The sequence below is a fragment of the Rhea pennata genome, unplaced genomic scaffold (genome assembly GCF_028389875.1).
Source record: "Rhea pennata isolate bPtePen1 unplaced genomic scaffold, bPtePen1.pri scaffold_118, whole genome shotgun sequence".
Classification (NCBI taxonomy): Eukaryota; Metazoa; Chordata; class Aves; order Rheiformes; family Rheidae; genus Rhea; species Rhea pennata.
In genome coordinates, this window is record NW_026907606.1 from 441 (window position 1) to 25,583 (window position 25,143).

Here is a 25,143-nt window from a genome sequence, read left to right on the forward strand (position 1 = left end):
ATCATTGCCCGTATCTTACTGTGCTGCCTCTCTCAAACGTACCTATTTATTTCCATAGGTATGCTGTCCCCAAAGCTTTCAGTCTCGAGTGTGTGTCGCAGCTGTCAGGCACCACTGTGAGCTACCTGCATTTCAGTGGATGAGAAGCATGTCCTCGGTTTGGGATTATGTGGGATGCGGAATATGGTTGTCAACTGGATTAATCCCTTAGGCTTTCTGATGCAGGTAATAGCGAGGAGCTCTTCCACTGTGGAAGATGCAATCTCACAGGAAAAGGGTACCTTTGAATTTCTGTATTGTTCTGTGACCTACTCAGCAAGACAGAGTGGGGTTCTCCACGTTGAAGCTTGGGAAGTCCAGGCCCTTGAAACCAGAGAGCCCTGGCTTGGCAGGAGAATCTGGAATGGGAGGAATAGGATGAGGTGCATGGAGGATGGAAAGAAAAAATAGGAGAGAGCGCCGTGTTACACGCAAGGAACACGTTTGGCCGGAGGGTGGCAGCGTGACTAGGAGGCCATCGGGCCTGTCGGTGGAGGTACAGATTCCTCTCAGAAATAAGTGACGTGTCCCATCGGCTTTCATCGAAGTGAGCTGTGTTAGGAGTTCTCGCAGAGGATATATTTGAAATGAAGCCATTTTGGCCCAATGGTGTTTGCAGCATTACCTTGCCTGCGCCCAGCGCGCGCAGGCTTGCCGGAGACTGCTCCGGAGTTAAGACTTTGGAGTGGACCTGTATGTACTAGGTGGGAATGGGCTCGCCCTGGGCGGGGCCTGGAGGGAGAGGAAACCCGCCTGGAGCCTCTTGCAGTGCGGGCAAAGTGCTGGACTGGGTCTAGCGCCCAGCTTCTGCTGTGGTGACACTGGGCCTGCCGCGCCGCCACCCTGCCCGGGTTCGCGGGATCACATTCCTACCCCTGACGCCGCGGTGACAGTGACACAGGGTGGAGCGGACCCTTGAACTGCTCTTCTCCTGCTGGGGCAAATCCGCTGCGTGCGGCTCTCCTGTGCTCTGGGGTGTGTGTGTGCGTGTGTGTGCGCGTGTGTGTGTGCATGTGTGTGTGTTGCGGGGGGGGGGGCAATTCCCATGTCAGTGTCACTCGGGCCTGCTCTGCTCCGGGGTGGGAGCTCAGATCCAGCTCTGGGGTGCAACACAGATCGAGGATGAGGGGGAGGCATGGCCCTTCTCTTACCCTCGTCAGCAACTGTACCTGTCATCCTCCTGCGTCCTCGACCTGCAGCTTTTCCGCCATTAGTAAAAGGATGTTTTAGTGTTTTGGTACCTCTCCAGTTCCATGTCACGACGACAGGTTGCTGTCATCATGTGATCACACGTGTGATCACACGTGTGCGTGAGATGCAGCAATGCCTGCTGAGAAGCAGGTATTCAGAGGGAGGCTGGCGTGTAAGGGAGTGTGAGGATGCTGGCATGTAAGGGGAGAGCGAGGATGCTGTCCTGGGGAGTGCGAGGACGCTGTCTCGCTAGCTCGTCTCTGCAAGCACCCAGGCTGGGTCTCCCCACAGAATTTTTCCCTAGTAACTGGTGACATGGCAGCCCCGGGTGGGGGAAACCTTTCTCATGGAAAGTCCCTGGCACCCTCTACACCCAGTTCCCCTTCTCTGGATGCCCTTGAGCTCTCAAGAGGATACAAGGGGATCTGGTGTGGGGCCAGGGGTGGAGGGGTGGGGGAGCCAGTGGGGACCACCCAGCAGCCTCAGAAAAGCTATGGGGTAGCAGGTCGCAGCCTGCAAGGATTCCCTTCCTTCCCGCTCGGCCCAGGAGACCCAGCACTTCCTGGTGATGGCTCCTGTGGCGGCTCACGGTTCCCACCACGTGCTCGTGGGAAGCGGGACGCAGCCTGCAGGCTGCGGTGCGTCCAGCACTGCACCGGGCCGCGCCGGTCACCCAGCAGAGCTGGTGACTCCCCAGGGATGTCGGTCGCCTAACGGGTGTCAGGTGAAAGGAGACGCCTCTGCGTTTAATGCCAGCATGCCGGCCGGTGCGGCGATCCCTTCCTGGCCTCCGGTTCCCGACGCCGCGGGGCTTGGCGTCCGCGAGGTGACGCGAGGCAGCTCGGGCCGGCCGTTCCGCCCCGCTGGGGGCCCCTCCCGTCACCCGCAGACACAGGGGATTTCCACCAAGGCCCCCCCCCCATGCTCCCTCCATGGGGGCACGCCAACACTTCGGGGAAATGGCCCATCCTGCCCCCCACCCCACGCCCTCCAGTAACCCCAGCCCGACCAGTCAGCAGGCAGCACTGGGCTGCATCACCGGTCTCCGGCAGAGCACGGGCAGACGAGGTTCTGGTCCCAGTGCGTGCGGGGCCTGCGGTGTCTCTGCTGCGGAGACCCGCTCGCGCAGCTCGGGATGCTGGGTCCCTCGGAGAGCACCGAAGGCGGCTGGGCCAAGCCGGGAGCCCCTGCGACGACCCGCGCCGGCTCCAGCTCCCCTGCACGTCCCCTGGCCACCACGAGAGCCCCGGCTCTGCCCTGGAGGACAGTGGTGCCTGTCCCGGGCAATGCTGGCAGTGGCTAACATTGTTGCGAGTTGGCTAGCGTTGTTGCTAACGTTGATGTGAAGTGCTGCTCGTTTTGGTCTTCTGCTAAGTTACCTCCAGCTGCTTTTTAGTCAGGCCCCAGAGCGACTGCTCTGCTTCCCACCGGCTCTCGTTTTGGACCGACCGCGCGGCCCGACCCCGTTCCAGACTTGGAGCGTTTCTCACTGTATGTCAGGAGGATGGAAGAGGGGGGGGGTTGCTCAGAAGAAAGCACCGTCTCTGGTCCTCCCATGCGACCCTCAACATGCCGCCCACATGCAAGCTACGGAGTTTCACATCCTCCCCGGTGCACGTCATCCGCTTTCTGTTCCAGCCGCACCTTCCTCTTCTGCTCCCAGGAAAGGAAACAGGCCCTGAGCTGCTCTGCTGCCTTTTCCACACCGTGACTCCCAGCTCTCCCACCTCTGCGGAGCGTGCCCCAGATGGATTTGCTCCTTAGCTGGCGGAGGTTTCTCCAGCAGCTCCTGCTCGGCAACAATTTCGGCAGCTCTTCTTGCCGCTGCTTCGGTCCCTGAACGAGGGGCTTTTGCCCATGGTGGGGGCTCGGCCTGTCCCTGCCCCTTGGACAAGGTGCTGCTCCGGCCCGAGTGTCCACCGCCGCGTCCGTCAGCTGCCAGCACCCAGCCCGGCGACGGCAAACCGCGGGCGGATCCCCTCAGCGGCGATTTCGGGGCGGGGGAGGTCCCCCTCCCCTGCCCAGAGCTTTGTGCACACACACACGTGTGTGTATGTGTGTGTGACCCTCACCCCAGTGTCTACACCCCTTCCCTCTGCTCGTGCCAGACTCCCAGGAGACCTGCCCCACAGCCAAGACCCCCCACCCCATGGTACTCCCCCCCCCCAAGACGCTGAGGAGAGCTGCAGTCGCCCATGGCGTGGCACAGGAGACCAGACTCGCAATGAGGGGCGCGCAGCAGGGTCAACCCCAACCTGCTTTATTGGAATCACGAAGCGGCAGAGCAGGCGCGGCGGGTGCGGGATTGCGCGCACGCGTGCGCACGCGTGTGTGCGTGTGTGTGTGTTGCGGGCGGGGGTTGTGGGGCAGGAGACACCTCCCGTCCCATCAGGGGTCTGCAGGGGAGACCCCTGCATCTGGGCTGGGAGGAGACGCCGTGTCCCCATCTGGAAAGGGCTGTGGGGGGTGAGGGTGGGGGGGGGCCGGGCCCTGTCCAGACCCCCGCCCACACACACACCCTGGGGCTCTGCAGCAATCCCCACTCCCCCACCCCCCAGCCCGAGGGAGCGAGTTGGAGCGGCCCGAAGTGCGGGGACAGGTCGGCACCGGGGTTGAGCTCTGGAGCGGTCTCTTGTCGGGTTGGCGAGGGAGGTGCTGCTGGGGGGGAGGGTGGCAATGTGGGGCAACATGGGTCCAGCTGCAGGGGGGGGCAGCAGGGCGCCCCAGGCTCTGCCTGCTCACTAGGGACCCCGCGCGTGCGGGCGCTGTTCATCTTCATGGCCTTGATGATGAGGACGGTGCCCACGATGATGCCCACGATGCCGACGGCCAGGCCCAGGGCGCACACCAGCGTCTCGGTGCTCTCGGACACGGGCAGGGGCACCTGGGGCTCTGCGGGGACGCGAGGGGCGGCAGTGAGGGCGGGGCCCCGAGCCCCTCGCCGCCTCGCGAGGGGAAGGGGACCCAGGCGCCCGGGCCGCGGCCCGGCCCTCGTGCTCACCCCAGTGCTTCAGGACAGCCTTGGGCAGCCCCCAGTGCTCCACCTGGCAATCATAGTAATCGCCCCGGGTGGGGATGAAGGGCAGGTAGGAGAACTTGCGGAAGGCGTTGTCCTCCCGGGGGTAGAAGATGGTCTCGACGACGCCGGTCGTCACCACCTGCCCATTCTTCAGCCACTTGATGGTGATCAAGGGTGGCCAGAACTTGTCCACGTAGCAGATGAGCACGTTGGGGTCTCCCAGCTCCACGGGGGTCCTCTGAGAAGACCGTCACCTCAGGAGGTTCTGGGGGGAGACACCAAGAAGGAGGTTAAGTGCAGCCCCCCGCCCCGCTGGTGGGCACTTGGGTCCCGCTGCCCTGCCTGGGCACCGCCGAGCCGCCGCCGCGTTGTTACCAATGGTTCCCTGAGAGCGGTTTGTCCTCTTCATCATGATCTCCATGTTGCCCTTGTCTACAGCCATGTTCTGCAGGGCTCCCTGCGCCTCGAAGGTGGCGAACGTCCCGAACTCGGGCAGCCGCCAGATGGTCTCCGTCTTCTGCAGGTCCACGTGGAAGAGCTCGTCCCCGTCGAAGTCGAACATGAACTGCCCGGCCTCCTCCTGCAGCGTCTCGGCCCGCTGGTAGAACTCAGCCTGGAGCAGCATGTTCCCCACTGCGACGGGACGAGGCGTGAGGGGGGGGGGAGGCAGCGCCCGGTACCCCCCCAAACCGCTCCCCCCCCACCTCCTGCACCCACACGCACACCTGGGGCCAGGCCGGCCGAGCCACTGCAGTGGACGGTCACCGGGTGCTACAGGACCTGACCCATTGGGACACCTGTTGGGGGGGGGGGCAGGAGGGAAGGGGCCCCCTGGGGAAGTGTTGGGGGGGAGTCAGGAAGCGAGCGTGGCCCCCTTCTCCCCCCACCTCCGCGCCACCCCTTTGCCCATAGCGATCGCGGGGGGGTGGGGGGGGGGGCAGAGCTCCCCGTGACCCGATGCTGCTCTTAGCACCGGTTCCCCGTGCCCCACCTCCGCCCCACGACCCCCCCCGTATCTCCCCCCCCACCACAGCCCCCCCCCCATGCACACACGCACCTTTCACGGCCCCCGAGCTGTGCAGGGCCAGCAGGACCAGCACGGCCAGCGAGACGCCTCTCGTCCGGCCATGGCCTCTCCTGGCACCGGGCAGCGAGAGCGGTACCCGGCGAGGGGCAGGCGTCACTCTTGGGGACGGGCAGCCCCGGGCCTGTGGGGAGGGGGAGCTCATGGCCTGCGGACGGCCCCCCCTACCCTGCCAGCACTCAGCCAATAGGAGGGAGCCCCCATGCTGACTCGCCTGTTCCCAGGCAGAGCGGCAGCCCGGAGCACCTGCAGAGCAGACAGACGGATGGACACCCCAACAGGGCCCTGCAGGGGAGTGCTGTCCCCCCCCATGCCCCAGCACCCCTCACGAGGGCTCCGAGGGGGGTGGAGGTGCGGGGGGCAGCCGTGGGGCAGGCAGCCCTTGCCGCGCTGGCTGGCCCCGGCGCCCCTCCGTCACCGGGGCTGTTGCGAGAGCCCTTTGCTCTGGCGCCGGGGACAAGTGTCGGCGGGAGCCCGGCGGGGCCCGGCTCTGCCTGGTGACGCGTGATGCTGCTCAGCTCCGCCGCTCACTGGCCCCCCGCCGGGGACTCCCCAGCCGCTGCCGCTTGGGCAGGGCCCGGGTCGATGCCCCGAGCTGGCAGAACTGGGCTCGCGCGGGGTCCCGACGCCTTTCCAGCCTCCTCTGAGCAGCCATGGGGACCAGCCGCGTGCGGGGCGCCCGGAGGTGCTGGGCCGGGGCGGCGCTGGTGCTGCTGGCAGCGCTGGGAGCCTGTAGGGCTCAACGCAAGGAGACCACAGGTGAGCCGAGCCCCATGGCGGAGGGGGGGGTGGGGGGGCTCAGGTGCCCACCCCCCCTCTCCCAGAATCTGGAGCCACTGCAGGCGCTTGTGGGCTGCTCATGCCGCCTCTCGGCTTCGGGGGCCCTCGGGGAGCCGCGCAGCCCACCGGCGCCTGGGGGGTGCCTGGGGAGGGAAATTGGGGAATCAGGGGTGCTCTGACCTGCCTCTCTGCGCAACAGGGTTTTTCCAAGAGATGGTTAAGTTCGAGTGTCATTTCCTGAACGGCAGCGAGCAGGTGAGGTTCATGGTGAAGGACATCTACAATGGGCAGCAGGTTGTGCACTTCGACAGCGAGGTGGGGATCTATGTGGCCGACAGCCCCGCGGGTGAGCCAGATGCCGGTACTGGAACAGCCAGCCAGAATTAATTGAGCGGAGACGGGCTGAGGTGGACACATACTGCCGGCACAACTACGGGGTGGGGAAGTCTTTCACCGTGGAGAGGAGAGGTGAGCGCGCGTCCGAGCCTTGGGGCTGCGACACCCGGCGCTGCTGGCTTCCCCCCCCCACACACACACACACCACCACAACAAGACGCCGGCTGTGCCCCGGCTGCGCCCTTCCGCGAGGACACGGGCCCCTCGCTGGCCGCGTCCCGGGACGGACGGACGGACGGACCCTCGCGCCCTCCAGGCTGATCGCAGCTCTCCGTTCTCTCCCTCCCACCGCAGTTCAGCCCAAGGTGATGATCTCCCCCATGCAGTCGGGGTCGCTGCCCCAGACGGACAGGCTGGCTTGCTACGTGACGGGGCTTTTACCCCGCCGAGATCGAGGTCAAGTGGTTCAAGAACGGCCAGGAGGAGACGGAGCGCGTGGTGGCCACGGACAGTGATCCAGAACGGAGACTGGACCTACCAGGTGCTGGTGATGCTGGAAACCAGCCCGCAGCGCGGGGACGCCTACACCTGCCAGGTGGAGCACAGCAGCCTGCAGCGCCCGCTCACCCACCAGTGGGGTAAGGCCCGGCCGTCCCGTGCCCCGCTCCGCGTCCCCGTGCCCTGCTCCCCGTCCCCGCTCTCCGTCCCCCCGCCCTCACCCTCCGCTCTGCTCCCCACAGCGGCCCAGTCGGACACGGGCAGGAGCAAGATGCTCACGGGGGTGTGCGGCCTCGTGCTGGGACTCATCTTCCTGGCGCTGGGGCTGTTCCTCTACCTGCGCAGCAAGAAAGGTGAGCGGCCGGGGGTGGGGGGGGGCCATGGAGGGGGGGAGGTGAGGAGACCCTCCTGGTTGGGGGGGCCGGAAAGGGGGGTGGGGGGGGGTGGCGCCAGGGCTGCTGTTCCGCCCCTGCTCTGATGCTGACGCCGCTTCCTCTTGTTTTCAGGCCGCGGCGTTTCTCAGCCTGCAGGTAACGTCCATCCGTCTGTCCATCTCCTGTGTGTTTGGCTGGGGGGGGGGGGGGGGGGAAGCTGCGCATCCGGCCAGAGCAGATCCGTGTTCACGAAGTCTCCGGTGGGGGGGGGGGGGGGGGGGGACAGCCTGGCTCCCCGGTGACACTTCCCCCCTCTCTCCGCACAGGGCTCCTGAACTAGCTCCCGCGCTGCCGCTTCAGAGCCGCCGTCCCGCCAAAGCTTCCGGCCTCCTTCCCGGCCCCGAGCTCCGCGTCCGGCCCCGCTACGACCGCCAGGTTCCCCCCCCACCCCGGCACCGCTCTCGCTGCTTTCCGGCCTCTCTGGCTCTTCCTAATAAAAATCTTCCCGCTCCTCTCCGACGCCGGTGGTTTGTGGGGTGGGAAGGGGCCGCGCTCCGCGGGGGACCCAGGAAGGGAGGGGGCAGAGGCCACCAGCGTCCCCCACAGCAAGACACAGTGGGGGCGGGGGGGGCAGCAGCCGCCCCGGGGGTGCCGGTGCCGCCCAACCAACTCCGCCAGCGAGAAGCGGGTCAACTCGAATAATATTTGCTTTATTACACGTTAAAGAATCCGAAAGGTTTCGAAACAGATACAATAAGATGAAAACGCGGCTCTAAGGGGCTAACAAGGGCGGGGGGGGGGGAAGAAGAGCAAGAGAAGGGGCCAAGTGTGGGCAGGGGGGGGTAAACGAGTAGAAAAAAAATTATACAGTCAATGTAAAAAAAAAAAAAAAAAAAAGAAAAAAAAAAACACAAACCAACCCAAACCAGGTGCCCCCCCCCCATCCCCCGCTCGGGAACACGCTGCCCTGATTGTGCGCCAGGGAGGGCTATGTACAACGCGCAGTCCCGGGCCAGGGCCAGGCTATGTGGTGGTGGTGGTGGGGGGCCAAGCGGGAAAAGCCGGGCGCCCTGGGGCTCCCGCGCCAGCACAAACGCGGTTCAAATAAATAAAAAAAAAGAAAAAATAGGGGGAAAAAGGGAAAAAATGGGGAAAAAAAAAGGAAGTTCCACAGATCTGAGGGGACTGCAGCAGCGGCTCCTCCCCCCGCCCCGGGCCGGCCCCACAGCGGGGCAGAGCCGGAGGCCCCGGCAGTGGTGGCAGCGCCCGCGTCCGTCCGTCTGTCCACACCCCCCCCCCCCCCGCCCTGGCAAACCCAAACTCAGGACTGTCAATCCTCCCCCCATCCCTCCCCCCCTTTTTTTTCTTCCTCCTCTCCAAGCTTTTTAGCTCGTTTTTCAGTCTTTTTTGTATTTTTTAAAAACCCCAAATTTTTCCCCCTTGGAAAAAAAAATCCCCAAGTCAGGAGAAAAAAAAAAGAAACAAAAAAATAAACAAACAAAAAACCCCCTAAAACAACGAACAGTAAAACCTGCTGGGGAGGGGGGTGGGGATGGGCCACCAACCCCCCCCCCCCGGGGTTGGAGGGGCACAAGCATGACCCCCCCCAACACACACACACCCCCTGCCCCACGCTGGCAGCGCCCAGGAGCCCGTAAGCCCTGGGGGGCCCCCCCGAGTCCGTGCAGGGCCTCAAACCGGGTGTGTGGGGGGGTGCCCAGGCCCGGGGGGGGGCTCCCCGCAGCGCCCCCCCACCCCAAGGCTCTCAGTCCGGCTCCCGTCGGAGGTGGAGGGCGGGGGAGGTGGGGGTGTCCGGTCCCGCCGAGCCTCTTCTGAACTTGCCGGCGCCGCCGTGCGTCACCCCCCTGCCCCCCCACCAACAACCGCCCCGTCCCCAAACACCTTTTCAACCCCCGCCATGCCCCCCCCGCCCCTCCCCCTCCACCCTTAGCCCGAATCCGAGTCACTTGTGTCCGAGGACGACGAGCTGGAGCTCGAGCTGCTCGAGTCGGAGCTGGAGCTCGAGGCGCTGAGCCGCGACACGGCCACTTGCTGAGCCGACTCGGGCTTCTCGCTGGCTGCAAGGGTTGACGGCAGTGTCAGACAGCGGCGTCAGGCGGCGGCAGCACCGCTACACCCCCTCCGCCACCCCCCCCTCCCCAAACCCCGATACTCACCCTTCTTCGGCGGCTTCTTGGCCGAGTTGAGCTGACCGCTGACGTCCTGCAGCCGCTTCTCCAGTTCCCGCTTCTTCTCCAGCGCCAGCTCCTCTTTCGTCTTCCCTACCGGCTTCTTCATGGCTGCAGGGAGAAGGGCGGGGGGGGGGAAGGAGGAGATGGGAGGAGCTCAACACAGGGGCTCGGAGCCCCCCCCCCACCGCGCCGCGCCCTCCCCCCGCGCTCACTTTCGCTGTAGGGCTTGCGCGGCTTCTTCCGCAGGCAGGACAGCACGTAGCGCTCCAGCTCCCGCAGCGTCGAGGGCTTGAGGGTCTCGAAGTCGATCTCGATCTCCTCGGGGTTCGAGTCGCGCAGCGAAGGCTCCCGCGACTGGATGATGTGCACCACGCGGCCCAGCTTCTCGCCCGGCAGCTTGTTGATGTCCAGGCTGAGCTGGCGCTTCTCGTCGTACGTCATGGGTTTGCTCTCCTCCTCCTCCTCCGAGTCGTAGAGCGCCGGCGGCGGCGGCGGCAGCGCCGCCTTCGCCGCCTTCTTCGAATTCCTGCCGGGGAGGAAGGAGCCGCCGGCGAAGGTGTGAAGGGGGGGGGGCGGCCGGTTTGCGCGCGCCCCACGGCTCCCTGCTGCCTTCCCCCCCCCACCCAATCGCTGACGGCGCTCAGACGAGGTTTGGCTTGTTTCCGTGATAGATCGTCGCCACGGTCGATCCGTCGGGGAAAGAAAAGGAGTCATCACGGCCACCGCCCCGGCACCACCGTCCCCACTGCCACCGCCGCCAACTCACTTGGAGCTGCCCCCGCTGCTGCCCCCGCTGGTCCCTCCGCCACCTCCGGCCTTCTTGGCCTTGCGGAGCTGGGCCTGGCGCGCCCGGGCCTCGTCGTCGCCGCCGCCGCCGCCTCCTCCCCGGCCTTTGTGCTTCTCCGACTTCTTCTTTTTCTTCTTCTCCCGTTTTTTCTTGGGCTTGGAAACAGGGCCCTGCGAGAGGGCAGCCAGCTGCTCGTGCACGGCCCGCAGCTGTGGGGGGAGACAGGGGTGGGGGGGTGAGGCGGGCCCGGGCAGCGGGCCGGGCTGGCGGCGGAGCCCCTTACTCCGGCCCTCACCTGCTCCTGCAGCTCGGCCAGGCGGTTGGCGCGCTCCTCCTCCGAGTCGGAGCTCTCCTCGCTCTCCGACGAGCTCTCGCTGCTGCTCTCGTCCTCGTCGTCGTCTTCGTCCTCGTCGTCGTCCTCCTCGTCGTCGCTGGAGGACTCCTCGGAGGAGGATTTGGAGAGGGCGCCGGGCAGCGGGGCCGACACCGAGGGCGGGCTGGCGTCCTGCGGCTCGTCGGGCATCTTGGCGTAGCTGAACTCGAAGACGTCCTGTGGGAAGCGGAGGGGTGTCGTCAGCGCGGCGAGCCCGGAGGGGTGGGGGCCGCCGGCGCCCGCCCGCCCGCCCCCGCCGCTCACCTGCAGCTTGCGGGCCATGGCCACCACGTCGTGGTCGGGCGGGTTGTACTTGTAGCAGTTGGAGAACATTAACCGGACGTCGGCGGCGAACTCCTGCGCGTCGTGGTAGTCCCGGTTCTCCATCTTCCGCTGAGGCGAGAGGAGGAAAAAAGAAAACCCCCCGTGAGCAGGCGGTTCGCCCCGTCTCCGGAGGGGACCTCCGCGCGCCCCACTCCCGAGCTGGGGGCCGGGTGGTCCCGGCCGTACCTTGATGGTGCTGAGGTCCATGGGGTGCTTGATGATTTCGTGGTAGTCGTGCAGCCCCAAGGCCGAGGCGTCGACAGGCTTATAGAAAGGCCACGCGTAAGCCGCGTGCTTCTTGGAGAGCAGCTCCTTGAGGATCCCGTTGCAATATTTGAGCTGCTCCGACAGTTTGCCCTTCTTGGACGTCTGATGCTGCTGCGAATCCGGCAAGTCCTTCTTGGGGGGTTTGATGGGGCGGCCGCTCTCCCGCCGCGCGGGGATTTTGGCCGCTTTGGCCTCCAGCAGGGTGGCGGAAGGCGACGACTCGCCGCTGGTGGCGATGATGGCCGTGGTGGTGGGGGTGGTGGTGTCCGCTTTCCGCTTCACACCTTTCTTCTGCGGAAAGAAAGGAAGGAAAAAAAAAAAAAAAAAAAAGGATGAGGGATCAACGCCCAAGCCCCTCTCCGGCCACACAGAGCTGCCCCCCGCCGCGGCCAGGGCCCGCCCCGAACCCGGGCGCCGCTCCTACCTTGGCCACTGGCTGGGTGGGAGCGGGCGCAGCCAGCACGGCCGCCGGGGCGGTGGAGTGCAGCGACTTTAGGAGCGGAGCGGAGATCACGGATGGGTGGGGGATGTTGACTATGGTGGTGGGGATCTCGGGGCTCGGGGCGTAGACCGCAGCGTGGGACACCGAGGAGACGGCCGGCACCTGCTGAGCGGCCGTGAGTCCCGCCAGGAGAGCTGGGCAGAGACGGAAGCGCCCGTTAGCAGCGGGGCGAGCGAGAGGCGCCGCGTGACGCCCCAAGGAGCCCCGATCCCATCACCCCACCGCCACCTGGGGGTCACACCACCCCGAACCAGAGCAGCCCCCCGCGGTGGAAACGTACCTGCCGCCCGGGACGCCCCCTTCTTATGGCTGTTCTTGGCCACTGGGACCACTATCTCCTGCTCCTCTGGAGGCATCTGAGCCACCTTCTGCAGGAAGATCTTCTCCAGCGTCTGAGCCATCAGCACGATGTCATCTGTGGGCTGCAGGCAGAGCCAAAGGGAGCGTGAGAGGTGGCAGGGAAGGCGCCGCAGCCCCCGCCAGCTCCGGGGTGCCTCTCACCTTGTTGTAGATGTAGCAGTTGGTGAACATGGTGTTGAAGTCCTGCATGCACTCCGCGGCCCCCCAATAATAGTTGTTTTCCAAGCGCCGCTTGATCGTCCCCATGTCCATGGGCTGCTTGATGATTTTGTGGTAGTCCTGCCCAAAAAAGAGGCAGAATTGACAGTCAGGCACGCACCGGCCGTGCAGATAACCGTGACCGCTGCGCCGTGTCCCAGCACCCCTCCAACCCCTGCCCGGTCCCGCAGTGAGCGGGGCCAAAACCCGGTTCCAGCTCGCGTTAGCGGCCGCAAGCAACGCGCTCGAGGGAAGCCAACACACACACGGGGTGGGCAGGGCGGGCTGGCGACCCGCTCGCGCATCAAGCTCTCGCTCCAGTCCCTCCACTCATCACCCAAAAGCAGGCAGGGGGTGCATCAGGCTCAACAACAACAACAATAGAACAACCCCAAAAAAGACACCTCCGGACCTGGTCCCCACCCTAGAGTGCAGCCAGCCTCGGATGCCAAGAGATTCCCTTTGCCTGCCGGGCAAAGGTCCCTAGGTGCCTGGGAACAGGTCAGCTCTGCCGGGAAAAGCCTACGCTACGGGGACGGCCGGATGCCAGCGCCCCGTGGCCTCGAGGGCGCCCGCGTCCCACACAGGAGCGCGACGGGGGCTCGGGGAAGCTAACGCTAACGTTTAAGAGCAAACCTACGTGGAATTTACCTCCGGGCTTTAAATCCTTGGGCGCCACAGGTGCACAGGGGGCTGGCGTTTAATATTGGGGTCACATGATGTCTTCTACAAATTCATGGATGGGAATCTGCAAAACGCATTCAGGGCACAAGAGATTAGGTGGGGAAGCGTCCGGGTTACCTCTACAGCGGCTGCGTGACCTCATCCATACCTTTGTAGGGGGCATCGGGAAGGGGCAGCTGCTCTGAGGACGTCCCCAGGACAAGCCAAGCAGGCCGGACACCTACCAGGACGTCGGTGCGGGGCAGTACGGAGCCCGCGGGGGGCGATGGCAGGGGTAAGGGTGGGGGGGGAGGCTAAAGCCCACGGGAGAGGAGGGCGAGGCCAGCACAGCCCAGGCACCTGCGGCTGCATCTCTGTGGCGGAGACCCCCAGGAGGGGGGGGAAATGGCGCTTGTCCTTGGCACTCTCAGGCTGGGGACCACATCTCGGGGCCCAAACGGCAGTTTTCACGATGCGTCGGCCTAACACCCCGTGCCTGCGCTCGCCAAGCCGCAGCGCCAAGCCAGACGGAATGGGGGGTAGGGGGGACGGGGGGTCGAGCGGGGGACACACAGACACACTCACGCATGCCCCCAGACGCCTCTTCTCCCACACCCACCCTGCAGGGCTCATTACCGGCAGGCCCAGCTTGACAGCGTCGACGGGCTGGCGGAACGGCCAGGCAAACTGGTGCTTCCACAGGGCCTTCATCACCACTTTGTGCAGATACTGCAGCTGGTTGGTGACCCGACCGGGCTTCTTGGGGTTGGAAACCTCCGGCGGGGGTGGGTTCACCTGGGGGGACTGCAGGGCTGGCACCGACGCCATGGTGGGGCTCTCGAAGCCCTCGTAGAGCAGCGACGGCTTGCGGATCCGCTTGCCGGGAGTCGACTCCGCGGCCAGGCCCATGAGCCCAGCATTGCCCTCCCCCAGAATCCTGAAACAGGAGCAGAAAGACAGTTAGAAAGGGCGTGCTCAGTGCCAAGACGCTTTACTGGCGGCCCCACGCGACCACGCTGCAAACAACCTCCTGCAGAAAGCAGAAATGCAAACGCTCCAAAATTATCCTAGCCAAAAAAAATAAAATAATAATAATAAAAAAGCAGACTTTAGGATTTCTCCCCCCTAGGAGAAACCCCCCTCACGAGGCAGCATTGCCCACACTCGCTCCGGAGACGCAATTAGGAGCCGAAACGCCGCTGCGCCGAGCGTTGTTTGTTTAAAACCGCTACCCAGGAGGGAGAGGCAGCGGAGAGGTGACCCGATTCCCAGGGACGATTCCCAGGGACGCAGGTGAATTCCCATCACGTGGCTCCCCGGGGAGAGAGCGTGAACTCCGGCTGCCCCCTGCTAATTCCTGCCAGCCGCGTTTCCCGCCGTCGTCGCTCCGCCACGGGCGTCGAGGCCCACGAAAGCCGCCCGGCGCCTCGCTGGCGAAGCTGCGAGATGCCGGGCTAAGGGGCTGGCAGGGCTCCAGTTATTATTATTTTTTTTTTTTACCCCCCCCCCCGCTCCGTCTCCGAACAAAGAGGCGTCAGTGAGCGCCGCGACCATCTCTGCCTGGAGATGACGGGGCTGCTCCGCCGGTCCCACGCACGCTGGGACGGAAACGGGCCACGGCCCCAAACCCCCTCCGGGGCGGCAGCGTTGTGTCCTGCTGCCAAGGAGACGTCCTGCGTGACGCCCCCACCCTCCCGAGACCCTCCACGGCCTCATCTGAAGGCCACGGTGCGGGTGGCATTAGGGGGTGACCCCACGCACGGTCCACAAGCTGCATTGCAACACGCTAACGAAACGCTAACACCAGTTTAACCAAAAAAAAAAAAAAAAAAGAAAAAAAACACTGTTTTCCGGCTACAACATCCAAATAAGCCGCGTTTCGCTTTCGTTTAGTCTCTCGGGAAGAGCCTCAAAGCAGCCTGCAGCGCAGCGACCCCCCGGGCGCCGAGAGGGGGGAGGCGGGCGGGCTCCCGAGAGCCCCTCGACAGGTCGCCGCGGCGCTCTGCGCCGTCTCCAGGCGCTTCCCGGCCCACTCGGCCCCTGTCACCCGCGGGCAGGGAGGCGGCGGCCGCTCGGGATGCGGGGGAAAAAGGACGGCGAGAGGCCAGCGGGAAGCGGCCCACGGGCGACCGGGCGCGACTCCTTCCTCCCTCCCCCTTCAAAACCCACCATCGCTAGGGCGGCACCGAGGCCCCGGTCGGCCACGCACACGCGTGACTCAGCCCCACAGCGGCGACTCGATTGAACCGTGACCGCTGCCACCTCCCTCCCTCCCTCCCTCCCTCCCCCGCGATACCCACCCTCATCCCGGTGCCCCGGGCACCTACTTGTTCTGGGGATTCACATTCTGCAACATGCCGGCTGCTGCGTGCCAGGCCCGCTGCGCCGGCCGTCCTCCTCCCGCCGCCGTGTCCTCCGACGACCCCCCCACTTTGCCCGGCGAGGCTGGCGGCTTTCAGCGGCACATGCCCTCTCCCTCCGTTCCTCTCCCCCTGCCCCGACGCGGCGCTCCGCTCCGCCGCTCCGTTAACGAGCCGCTGGCGGCCCGCGGCCGGGCATCACCGAGCGGCAGCGGGCACCGGGGAGGGGGAGCACGGAGCTGGCACCCCCTCCCCTCCGCCGGGCAGGGGAGCGACCAGGCAGGCGGCGGAGGCGTCAGGCGAGGGGCGCGGGGCCCATGCACGGCGCGGCGGCTCCAGCCGGGCGAGGAGACGGCGGCGACGACGGCGGTGAGCGGCGGCCCGGGACCATCCACCGGGTTTCACATGAGAAAATGGCGGCGGGGCGGGGAGCGCCCTGGGGAAGGGGGGCGGCCTCTTCGGAGCCCCCGCTGGGCCCCAAATCCAGCGGCGGTGCGGTCAATATAGGGCTCGCCGCGTCCCTCGGCGCCGGCTGCGTCCGTGAAGGCCGGGAATCGGGCGGGCCGCGGCGATCCGGGAGACGGATGACACCGGATTGTACCGGGAATCACGGGCCGGGCTCCATCTTGGCTCCCTGAGGGGAGGGGGGGAGGAGGAAGGCGGGAGACGGAGGAGGGCGCCCCCCTCCCCGCTGCTCCTCGCCGCTGGCCGCAGGCAGGGGTCGCTACGGAGGCCGGGGAGGGTCCGGCGAGCCCTCCGGGAGCGCGGAGGCGGGGGCTGGGGCCGCCCGGCGGAGGATGGATCCGGTTTGGGGCCGCCCCCCGCGCGCGTACCGGGCCCGACCCGCTCCGTCCTTCGTCCCAGCGAAATGGCGCCTCTCGGCCTGCCCCCGGCCGCCCTTATATAGACACCAGCCGACCCCTCATTGGGCGGCTGCGACGCTGACATCACCCACCCGCCCCGGCCCGCCCAGCCGCGGCCTCATTGGGCGGAGGCAAGCCCGGCGCGGCGTTCTCACTGGACGCCGCGCGCGCCACTCATTCGCGCCACTCTCCCCCGCCCTTCCGCCAGGCGCCCGAGCCGACGGAACAGGCTGCGCGGGTTGCCATTGGCCGGCGCTGCCATTCGTTGCGCGCCGATTGGCTGGCGGGTCACGTGGGGGCGGCGCCGGCGGTTGGAACTGGCCGTTGGTTGTTGTTGTCCTGCTCGCCGCGGTAGCGGGGGAGGGGACGGGCAGGGAGGCGCCATTTTGTGCAGCCGCCGGGTGCAGGGCGGACAATGAGCCCGGCGCTCCCGGGCGGCCCCCGGCGCCGTTCCCGGGCCGCAATAACACCCCCCCCCCCACACACACACACACGCCTACCGGGAAACCGGGACACGGGGCCTACGAGACGGAGGGGTTCGCCCCACGGCGCCCTGCCCCGCCGTTTAGCAGCCCCTCAACGCCTCACCGGGCCCCAACGGGCCGTTACCGGAGCGGCCCGGGCGGCAGCGGCGCGTCCCTCGCCACCCCCGCCCGCCGGCACCGTGCTCGCCTCACGCACCACCGTTTTCACGCGCCTCAAACACCCTCCCCCTCTCCCCGCGCGGGCGACATCCCGCGAGGCCGCCGCGCAGCGCAGGGGACCTGCCCGCACCCACGGGCGACCGGCCTCGTCCCGCGGGGCTGCCGCTCCGCCGCACCGGCTGCTCCTGCCGTTCCCCTCCGGCGCCTCAGCCGAGGCGAGGTCCGGGGCGGGAGGAGGGGGGAGGAAGAGGGAAGGGAGGAACCAACCGGCCCTCGACGCCACGGTGCCATTTTGGGCGCTTCTCCCTCACCTCCCCCGCCGCTGGCGCTCGAGGCGGCCCGAGTGAGAACGGGGCACCCGGCTGCCTCTTGGCCCCCGTTATCCCGGTAACCCGGCGGGCGACGGCGCCCCTGCAATGCATCACCGCCGCCATTTTGCGGCAGCCGCCGCCGCCTCCCGCCATGACACAGCACTTTTTGCCCGCGCGCTGCCGCCGCCCAACACCGGGGGTTGAGAGAGTCACGGAATCGCGGGGAGGGGGAAGGGCAGAGGCTACGGCACCCTCCAACCGCCCCCCTCGGACGCCACCGGGCCCGCTGCGGGCCCACGCGCGGCGGCGGCGGCGGCGCCCGCGAACGCCCCAACATGGCGCCTTTCCTCCCGCACCGCCTACCCCTCCCCCCACTTCCCCCCCCGCTTCCCGCTCGCACAAAGCGGCGCCGAACCCACGCGCGCCGCCTGCCCGGCGCCGCCGCTCATTGGCCGCGGCGCCAGGCGCGGGGGCGGGAGAACGCTTGATTGACAGCTCCCCGCCCCACGTGGCCTCCCCCCCATCCTTGTTCTTTACAGCAAAAAAAAAGGGCGAGGTCGCCCCCCCCCCGCCCCGTCACTCACCTGAGCCGCCCCCACGTGGGGCCGAGACCCCCGTATCCCGTCCGGCTTCATCCATCCCGGGTCGTAAAGCCCCCCTCCCTTCTCTGCCCCTCACCCCGGCCAAACCCGCCCGGCGCCCCCCGAAAAGCCCCGATTTGGGGGCCAAAAAAAAAAAAAAAAAAAAACCACCCACCCCACCATCCCAGGGCAGAAAAGGAGCCACGCGCTACGTCACCCGCGCCCGGATTGGCTCCCCGCCGTCACGTGGAGCCCCCGCGGCTCCCACGGCCCCCCATTCATGCCCTTCCCCCCCCCCTTCCCCACACGCTTCCGCGCCCGCTGGGGGCCCGCGCGGCGCCGCGGGGTCCTAGCGCCGGGCGCCCCGGGGGGGGGGGGGAGTGGGGGAGCGGAGCGCATGCGCGCTGCCAGCACACTGCAGCGGCACCCCGTTATTTTTTTGGGGGGGGGGGGATGTGGCGGTGAGGACGGTGCAGCAGGTTCAAGGCATTGCAGCGGCGTGGGGGGGGGGGCGCAAACGGACCCCCACAGCGGATGCAACGTGCAATGGGGGAGGGGGGCCGGCTGCAAAACGTGGCGGCAGCGTTGGGGGTGGGGGTGCCACGCAGGCGCCTAAAGGGCACCGCAGTGGGGTGCTACGGGTGGGTGGGGGGGTTAAAGCATTGCAGAGGGTGCAGGCAGGGCCGGGGTGTTGGGGCACGGGGGTCCCGGCACGTGGGCGCACCCCCCCATTCCTCCCCCCTGCGTGCTGCCGCGCGGGGCTAGGCCGCGAGAGGCCCGCGGCTCGGCCCGGACGCCTGGGCCCCCCGCTCTAGCTCTGTCACTGGAGCCGGGTAACGGTGCTGGGCCCTTTTCCCCAGCGACGCGTGACGACGGCCGGAGCGGCGCGGCAATTGGCGGCGCGCGGGATGCAGCCGCCGGGCGCGGGGCCTGGCGGGTGCCGGGCGCGGGCATGGGTGCCGCGGGCGGGTGCACGGCGCTGGCCGCCGCGCTGCTCTGGGGGGCCCTGGCCGTCGCCGGGCCTGACGGTAGGAGGTTGGGGCGCGCGGTGGCCGCGGGGCACGATGGGTGCGGGGGGCGGGGGGGGAGAGAAAAGGGGAGGGGGGAGCTGCGCGCCGGGCGGCGTGTGCACGAGTGCACGGTGTGAGTGTGAGCGGGAGAGTGTGTGCACTAGTGCATGGGGGTGAGTGTGAGCAGGAGAGTGCATGCACGAGCACACAGGGCCGAGCATGGGGCGGTGTGTGCACTAGTGCATGGGGATGAGCGTGAGCAGGAGAGTACGTGCACGAGTGCACAGGGCAGTGCACGGGGCGGTGTGTGCACTAGTGCACCGCGGTGAGTGTGAGCGGGACACTGTGTGCACTAGTGTAAGGTGGCGTGTGGACTAGTGCACAGGGCTTTGCATGTGTGTACACTAGTGCACAGGGATGAGTGTGAGCAGGAGAGTGAGTGCACTAGCTCACAGGGCCGTGCATGTGTCAGTGGGTGTACTAGTGCACAGGGTCACGTGCAAGGTGGCCTGTGCACTAGCACACAGGGCTATGCTCAGGGCCGCATGTGCACTAGTGCACACAGGTGAGTGTGAGCAGGAGAGTGTGTGCACTAGCGCACAGGGTCCTGCATGTGTTAGTGGGTGCACTAGTGCACAGGGCCACATGCAAGGTGGCATGTGCACTAGTGCACAAGACTTTGCACGTGTCAGTGCAGGCACTACTGCACAGGGCTGTGTGTGTGGCAGCGCGTGCACTAGTGCAACAGGCCCTGCATAAGGCAGTGTGCGCACGGGGCAGCGTGCACCAGCGCGTGGGCCATGTGTGTGCACTGCACCGTGCGTGCGGGTGGCCGGGGCTGTGTGCGTGCTGGGGGTGAGTGTGCAAAGGAGCTGGCTGCGAAGCAGGGACATGGCAGCTGCAAACTTGGGGGCTGCGCGTGCCCCCAGCCTGTGCGTGTGCAGCGTGTGCGCTCTGCGCGTGTGCAGTCCGAGCGCAATGGCGTCGCGTGCATTTGTAGCGAGTGCAAATAGAGGAAGCGTGTCATGCGCACATATTGCACGAGGGTGGGTGGGAGGGATACGATGAGCACAAACTGGGTGCTCGTGTGCGTGTGTGCATGCACAGTGCGTGTGCCCATGCACCATCCACGTGCATGCACGGTGTGCGTATGTGCATGCACAGTTTGCGCACCCATGCACCATCTGCAAGCATGCACAGTGTGCCTGTGTGTGTGCACAGTGTGTGCGCCTATGCACTATCTGCATGCGTGCACGGTGCACGTGTGGGTGTGCACGGTGTGCGTGCCCATGTTCCATCCACGTACATGCATGGTGTGCGTGTGTGCATGCACGGTGCATGTGCCCATGCACCCTCTGCATGCATGCACGGTGTACCTGCGTGTGTGCACAGTGTGTGTGCCCATGCACCATCTACGCGCACGCATGCATGCATGGTGCACCTGTGTGTGTGTACACAGTGCGTGTGCCCCTGCACCATCCACATGCATGCATGATGTGTGCGTGCGCGTGCACAGTGCACATGCCCATGCACCGTCTGCATGCGTGCACGGTGTGTGTGTGTGTATGTGCACAGTGTGTGTGCCCATGCACCACCTGCACACAGGCACAGCGTGCGTGCGTGCACGGCATGTGTGCCCATGCACCATCTGCATGCATGCACGGTGTGTGCGTGTGCGTGCACGGTGCATGTGCCCATGCACCATCTACATGCATGCATGACTCATGTGCATGCGTGCACAGTGTGTGTGCCCATGCACCATCTACATGCATGCACGGTGCGCGCGTGTGCATGCACGGCGCGCGTGCCCACGCGCCCTCCGCGTGCCTGCACGGTGCCGCCGCTCCACCCCGCTCGCCGCCCTCGCAGAGCCCGTGGCGCACGTGCTGCAAGAGGTGCTCTTCTGCCAGCCCGACCTGCCCTCGCTGGGGCTGACGCTCACCTTCGACGGCGACGAGCTCTTCTCCTACGACTTCCCCTCGGCCCGCTGGCTCCCGCGGCTGCCCGAGCTGCCGCCGGCGCCCGCCGCCCTCGGGAGCCCCGCGGCGCTGCTGCGTGACGCCGACTTCTGCCAGCACCTCCGCCGCTGGCTCAGCACCATCGCCCAGGGCGTCCTGCCGGAGTCTAAGGGTGAGGGTAGCGGCGGGCGCGCGGCGGCAACGGCGGCGCGGCGGGCGCCCGCTGATGCCCGTCGCCTCCTCGCAGGCATCCCCATGGTGGACGTCTTCGCCGCCCGGCCGTTGCAGCTCGGCCGCCCCAACACGCTCGTGTGCATGGTGGGCAACGTCTTCCCGGCGGCGGCCAGCGTCTCGTGGCAGCGGGGCGACGGCGCCAGCGCCGGCGCCGCCGTCATCACGGGTTACGCGCCCGCCGGCGACTTCACCTTCCTGCTCTTCTCCTACCTGCCGGTGACGCCGCGCCGCGGCGACGTCTACGCCTGCACCGTCACCCGCAGCCGCGAGAACGTCTCCGTCGTCGCCTACTGGGGTGAGCGGTGGCGGTGCCGGCGCGGACGTCCCCGTGCAAGTGTGGGGGGGTGGCGGGTGGCTCGGTGCCACCTCTGATGTCCTCTCCCCCCCCCCCACCGCTTTCCGCAGTGGCCCAGCACGCGGTGCCCTCGGAGGTGCTGGAGACGGCGCTGGGCGCCGCCGCCGCCGCCCTGGGCGTCCTCCTGGCGCTGCTCGGCGGCGTCCTGCTGCTCGCCGCCCGCCGCCGCCGCCGCCGCCGCTCCTACGGTACGCCCGGACGCCTGGGCCCGCCGCGCTGCGAGTGGGAGGGGGACAAGCTCTCGGGGACGGGGCCGCGTCACCAAGCGTCTCCCGTCTCGCCCGGCAGATTGAGCGTCGCCGGCGTCGCCGAGAACCTCCGGGATGGCCCCGTGCTGCTATTAAAGACGTCGCCGGCGGCTCCGTGTCCTCGTCCGTCTGTCCGGCGGGTGTGTGTGTGTGGGGGGGGAGGATGCGAGCGGGCGGCTGCTGTCGATCCTCTGCTGTCTGGGACGAGGGCTGCTGGGCCGCTGCGGGAGGGGTTTGCACGGCAGCGGCGCACAAGCTCTTTGCACGGGGTGTTGCACATGGCCCACAGAGGGTTTTGCACGAGGGCAGTGCGTGAGCTCTTGCACGGGGTGTTGCACAGAGCGATGCACGGGGTGTTGCAAAGGACACGCAGAGGGTTTGGCATGGGGCGTTGCATGAGCTCGTGCATGGGGCGCCGCACAGAGCGATGCACGGGGTGTTGCACTCGCACGTACAGGACGTTGCCCAGGGCGTTGCCCAGGGCATTGCACACGGGTTGCACAGGGAGCAACGTGGGGCACGGACAAAACGTTGCCAAGGGCTTTGCACGTGGGGTTGCACGCACGAGGTGTTGCATGGGGTGTTGCACAGGGCATTGCACAGAGGGTTGCACACACAGTGTGTTGCACTGGCACAAAACAGGACGTTGCCAAGGGTATTGCCCAGGGCATTGTGCACAGGGTTGCACGCACAGGGCATTGCACACGGGGTTGCACGGGGAGCAACACCAGGCACGGACAGGACACTGCCCAGGGCATTGCACACAGGGTTGCATGCACAGGGTGTTGCGTGGGGCATTGCCCAGGGCATTGCACGTGGGGTTGCATGCAAGGGGTGTTGCATGGGGCATTGCCCAGGGCATTGCACACAGGGTTGCATGCACTGGGTGTTGCACGGGGCATTGCACACAGGGTTGCACAAACAGGGTGTTGCACAGGTGACCACCCTCGGGAATGCAATGGGGACATCATGGGCATTGGGCCAAGATCCTGCCCCACAGCAACTGGATCTACCAGATGCAAGTGGCCCTGATGGTCACTGCCAAGGCTGAGGACACCTACACGTGCTTGGTGAGGGATGGGGTGGCCGGTGACGCGGTGGCACAGGGATATGGCGGCGATCGCATGCTCTCCCGAGTGTCTGCCTTTCCTCTGTCAGGTCTTGGTGGTGGTCCTGGATCCAGACATGGCCCTGGTGCTGGTCTCAGTGTCACTCCTGCTCCCGGTCCTGGCCTCAGTCCTGGTCCTGATCTCAATCCTGGTCCTTGGTCCTGGTCCTGATCCCTGACCATGTCTTGGTCATGGTCCTGGTCTCAGTCTCGATTCTGATCTTGGCCCTCATCCTGGTTCTGGTCCTGGCCCCAGTCTTGGTCCTTGATATAATTGTAGTCCTAGTCCTAGTCCTGATCCTGGTTCTGATCTCAATCTTGATCCTGGTGCTGGTCCTGGTTACACACTTGGTGCTGCTAGTCCTGCCCCAGTCTCAGGCTTGATCCTGATCCTGAAGCCTGTCTTGGTTCTGGTCCTGATCCAGGTCCTCATTCTGGTGCTAGTCTCAGACCCAGTCTACATCCTGGTTCCAGGTCTCAATTTTGGTTCTGCTCCTGGTCTTGATCCTAGGCCTGGGCTTAGTCTCGATCCTTTTCTGGTCTCGAGCCTAGTTATGGTTCTGATTCAGGTCCTGGTTCCAGACCTAGTCTTGATCCTGATTCTGGTCCTGGTCTTGATCCTGGTACTTGTCCTGACCTTGATTTTAAGCCTGGGCTTAGTCTCAAAGATTTTCTGGTCTAAATTCTAGCTATGGTCCTGATCCAGGTCCTGGTCTCAGACCTACTCTCAATCCTGCTTCTGGTCCTGGTCTTGATCCTAGTGTCAGACCCGGTCTTGATCCTTTTCTGGTCTCAGTCCTGGTTTGGGTTCTGATCCGGGTCCTGGTCCCACTCCTGGTCCTGATCCTGGACCCAGTGTTGATCCTGATCCTGGTCCTGACCTTGATCCTGGTCCTGGTCTTGATCCTGGTCCCAGTCTCAATCCTGGTTCTGGTCCTGGTCTTGATCCTAGTGCCAGACCCGGTCTTGATCATTTTCTGGTCTCAGTCCTGGTCCTGGTCCAGGTCTTGATCCTGGTTCTGGTCCTGGTCCTGGTTTGATCCTGTTCCTGGTCCTGATCTTGATCCTGGTCCTGATCCAGGTCTTGGTATTGATTCTGGTCCTGGCCCTGGTTCCAGTCTTGATCCTGGTCCTGATCTTGATCCTGATCCTGGCCCTGGTCCCGGTCTCAATCCTGGTTCTGGTCCTGGTCTTGATCCTCGTGCCAGACCCGGTCTTGATCCTTTTCTGGTCTCAATCTTCGTTCGAGTCCTGATCCAGGTCCTGGTCCCGGTCCTGGTCTTGATCCTGATCCTGGACCCAGCATTGATCTTGCTCCTGATCTTGCTCCTGGTTCTGGTCCAGGTCTTGATCCTGATCCTAGTCTTGATCCTGATCCTGGTCTCGATCCTGGTCCCGGTCGCAATCCTAGTTCTTTTCTTGTTCTTGATCCTAGTGCCAGATCCAGTCTTGATCCTTTTCTGGTCTCAGTCCTGGTTCTGGTCCTGATTCGGGTCCTGGTCCTGGTCTTGATCCTGATCTTGGATCCAGTTTTGATCCTGATCCTGGTCCAGGTCTTGATCCTGGTTCTGGTCCTGGTCTTGATTCTGGTCCCAGTCTCAATCCTGATCCTGGTCCTGATCTTGATCCTGGTCCTGGTCCAGGTCTTGACCCTGATCCTGGTCCAGGTCTTGATCCTGGTCCCGGTCTCAATCCTAGTTCTGGTCCTGGTTTGATCCTAGTGCCTAGTGCCAGACCCGGTCTTGATCCTTTTCTAGTCTCAGACTTGGTCCTGGTCCTGGTCCTGATCCTGGATCCAATTTTGATCTTGATCCTGGTCCTGGTCCAGGTCTTGATCCTGGTCCCGGTCGCAATCCTGGTTCAGGTCCTGGTCTTGATCCTAGTGCCAGATCCAGTCTTGATCCTTTTCTGGTCTCAGTCTTGATTCTGGTCCTGATTCAGGTGCCGGTCCCGGTCTTGATCCTTGTCCTGGACCTGGTCTTGATCCTGGCACTGGTCCAGGTCTAGATCCTGTCCCGGGCTCAATCCTGGTTCTGGTCCTGGTCTTGATCCTAGTGCCAGACCCAGTCTTGATCATTTTCTGGTCTCAGTCCTGGTTCAGGTCCTGATCCGGGTCCTGGTCCAGGTCTTGATCCTGGTCCTGGACACAATTTTGACCCTGCTCCTGGTCACAGTCCTGGTTTGATCCTGTTCCTGGTCCTGATCTTGATCCTGGTCCTGATCTTGATCCTGGTCTTGATCCTGATCCTGGCCCTGGTCCCGGTCTCAATCCTGATTCTGGTCCTGGTCTTGATCCTAGTGCCAGACCCAGTCTTGATCCTTTTCTGGTCTCAGTCTTGGTTCAGGTCCTGATCCAGGTCCTGGTCCCAGTCCTGGTCCTGGACCCAGCATTGATCTTGCTCCTGATCTTGCTCCTGGTTCTGGTCCAGGTCTTGATCCTGGTCCTGGTCTCAATCCTGGTTTTGGTCCTGGTCTTGATCCTAG

General features: G+C 65.5%; 4 protein-coding genes across 9 annotated transcripts; 2 read left to right on the top strand and 2 right to left on the bottom strand.

Annotated features, from left to right (window-relative positions):
* Window positions 1-3,468: 3,468 nt before the first annotated feature.
* On the bottom strand, window positions 3,469-6,092 carry LOC134154150 (HLA class II histocompatibility antigen, DR alpha chain-like). Its single transcript, XM_062600847.1, is given in 5 exon segments — window positions 3,469-4,122; window positions 4,232-4,481; window positions 4,483-4,514; window positions 4,625-4,882; window positions 5,307-6,092. Coding segments are annotated over 5 exon segments (1,335 nt in total). The 5' UTR covers window positions 5,479-6,092; the 3' UTR covers window positions 3,469-3,499.
* LOC134154151 (class II histocompatibility antigen, B-L beta chain-like) lies at window positions 5,891-7,835 on the top strand. Its single transcript, XM_062600849.1, is given in 9 exon segments — window positions 5,891-6,092; window positions 6,313-6,471; window positions 6,474-6,581; window positions 6,804-6,880; window positions 6,882-6,959; window positions 6,961-7,087; window positions 7,190-7,300; window positions 7,454-7,477; window positions 7,648-7,835. Coding segments are annotated over 9 exon segments (804 nt in total). The 5' UTR covers window positions 5,891-5,986; the 3' UTR covers window positions 7,662-7,835.
* Window positions 7,836-9,231: 1,396 nt separating this feature from the next.
* Window positions 9,232-17,423, bottom strand: BRD2 (bromodomain containing 2). Of its 5 annotated transcripts, none has more exons than XM_062600843.1 (12): window positions 15,315-17,423; window positions 13,573-13,924; window positions 12,268-12,405; window positions 12,047-12,188; window positions 11,689-11,900; window positions 11,184-11,555; window positions 10,938-11,066; window positions 10,596-10,850; window positions 10,280-10,470; window positions 9,726-10,039; window positions 9,499-9,621; window positions 9,232-9,399 (listed from the first exon to the last, which is right to left on the bottom strand). In XM_062600843.1, exons 1-12 carry the CDS (start codon window positions 15,341-15,343, stop codon window positions 9,269-9,271), a joined length of 2,388 nt encoding a protein of 795 aa, XP_062456827.1. In that variant the 5' UTR covers window positions 15,344-17,423; the 3' UTR covers window positions 9,232-9,268. The 5 variants fall into 5 exon arrangements, with proteins under 5 accessions (XP_062456827.1, XP_062456826.1, XP_062456829.1 ...); XM_062600842.1 differs by having other exon boundaries at window positions 10,280-10,509; window positions 15,315-17,418; XM_062600845.1 differs by having other exon boundaries at window positions 13,624-13,924; window positions 15,315-17,416.
* A 995-nt stretch (window positions 17,424-18,418) lies between these two features.
* On the top strand, window positions 18,419-21,661 carry LOC134154164 (class II histocompatibility antigen, M alpha chain). 2 transcript variants are annotated; one of them, XM_062600878.1, is made up of 5 exons: window positions 18,419-18,774; window positions 20,626-20,886; window positions 20,962-21,243; window positions 21,354-21,491; window positions 21,592-21,661. In XM_062600878.1, the coding sequence occupies exons 1-5, from the start codon at window positions 18,699-18,701 to the stop codon at window positions 21,594-21,596; spliced, it is 762 nt and encodes a 253-aa protein (XP_062456862.1). In that variant the 5' UTR covers window positions 18,419-18,698; the 3' UTR covers window positions 21,597-21,661. The 2 variants fall into 2 exon arrangements, with proteins under 2 accessions (XP_062456862.1, XP_062456860.1); XM_062600876.1 differs by having other exon boundaries at window positions 20,667-20,886.
* The last annotated feature ends 3,482 nt before the right edge of the window (window positions 21,662-25,143 follow it).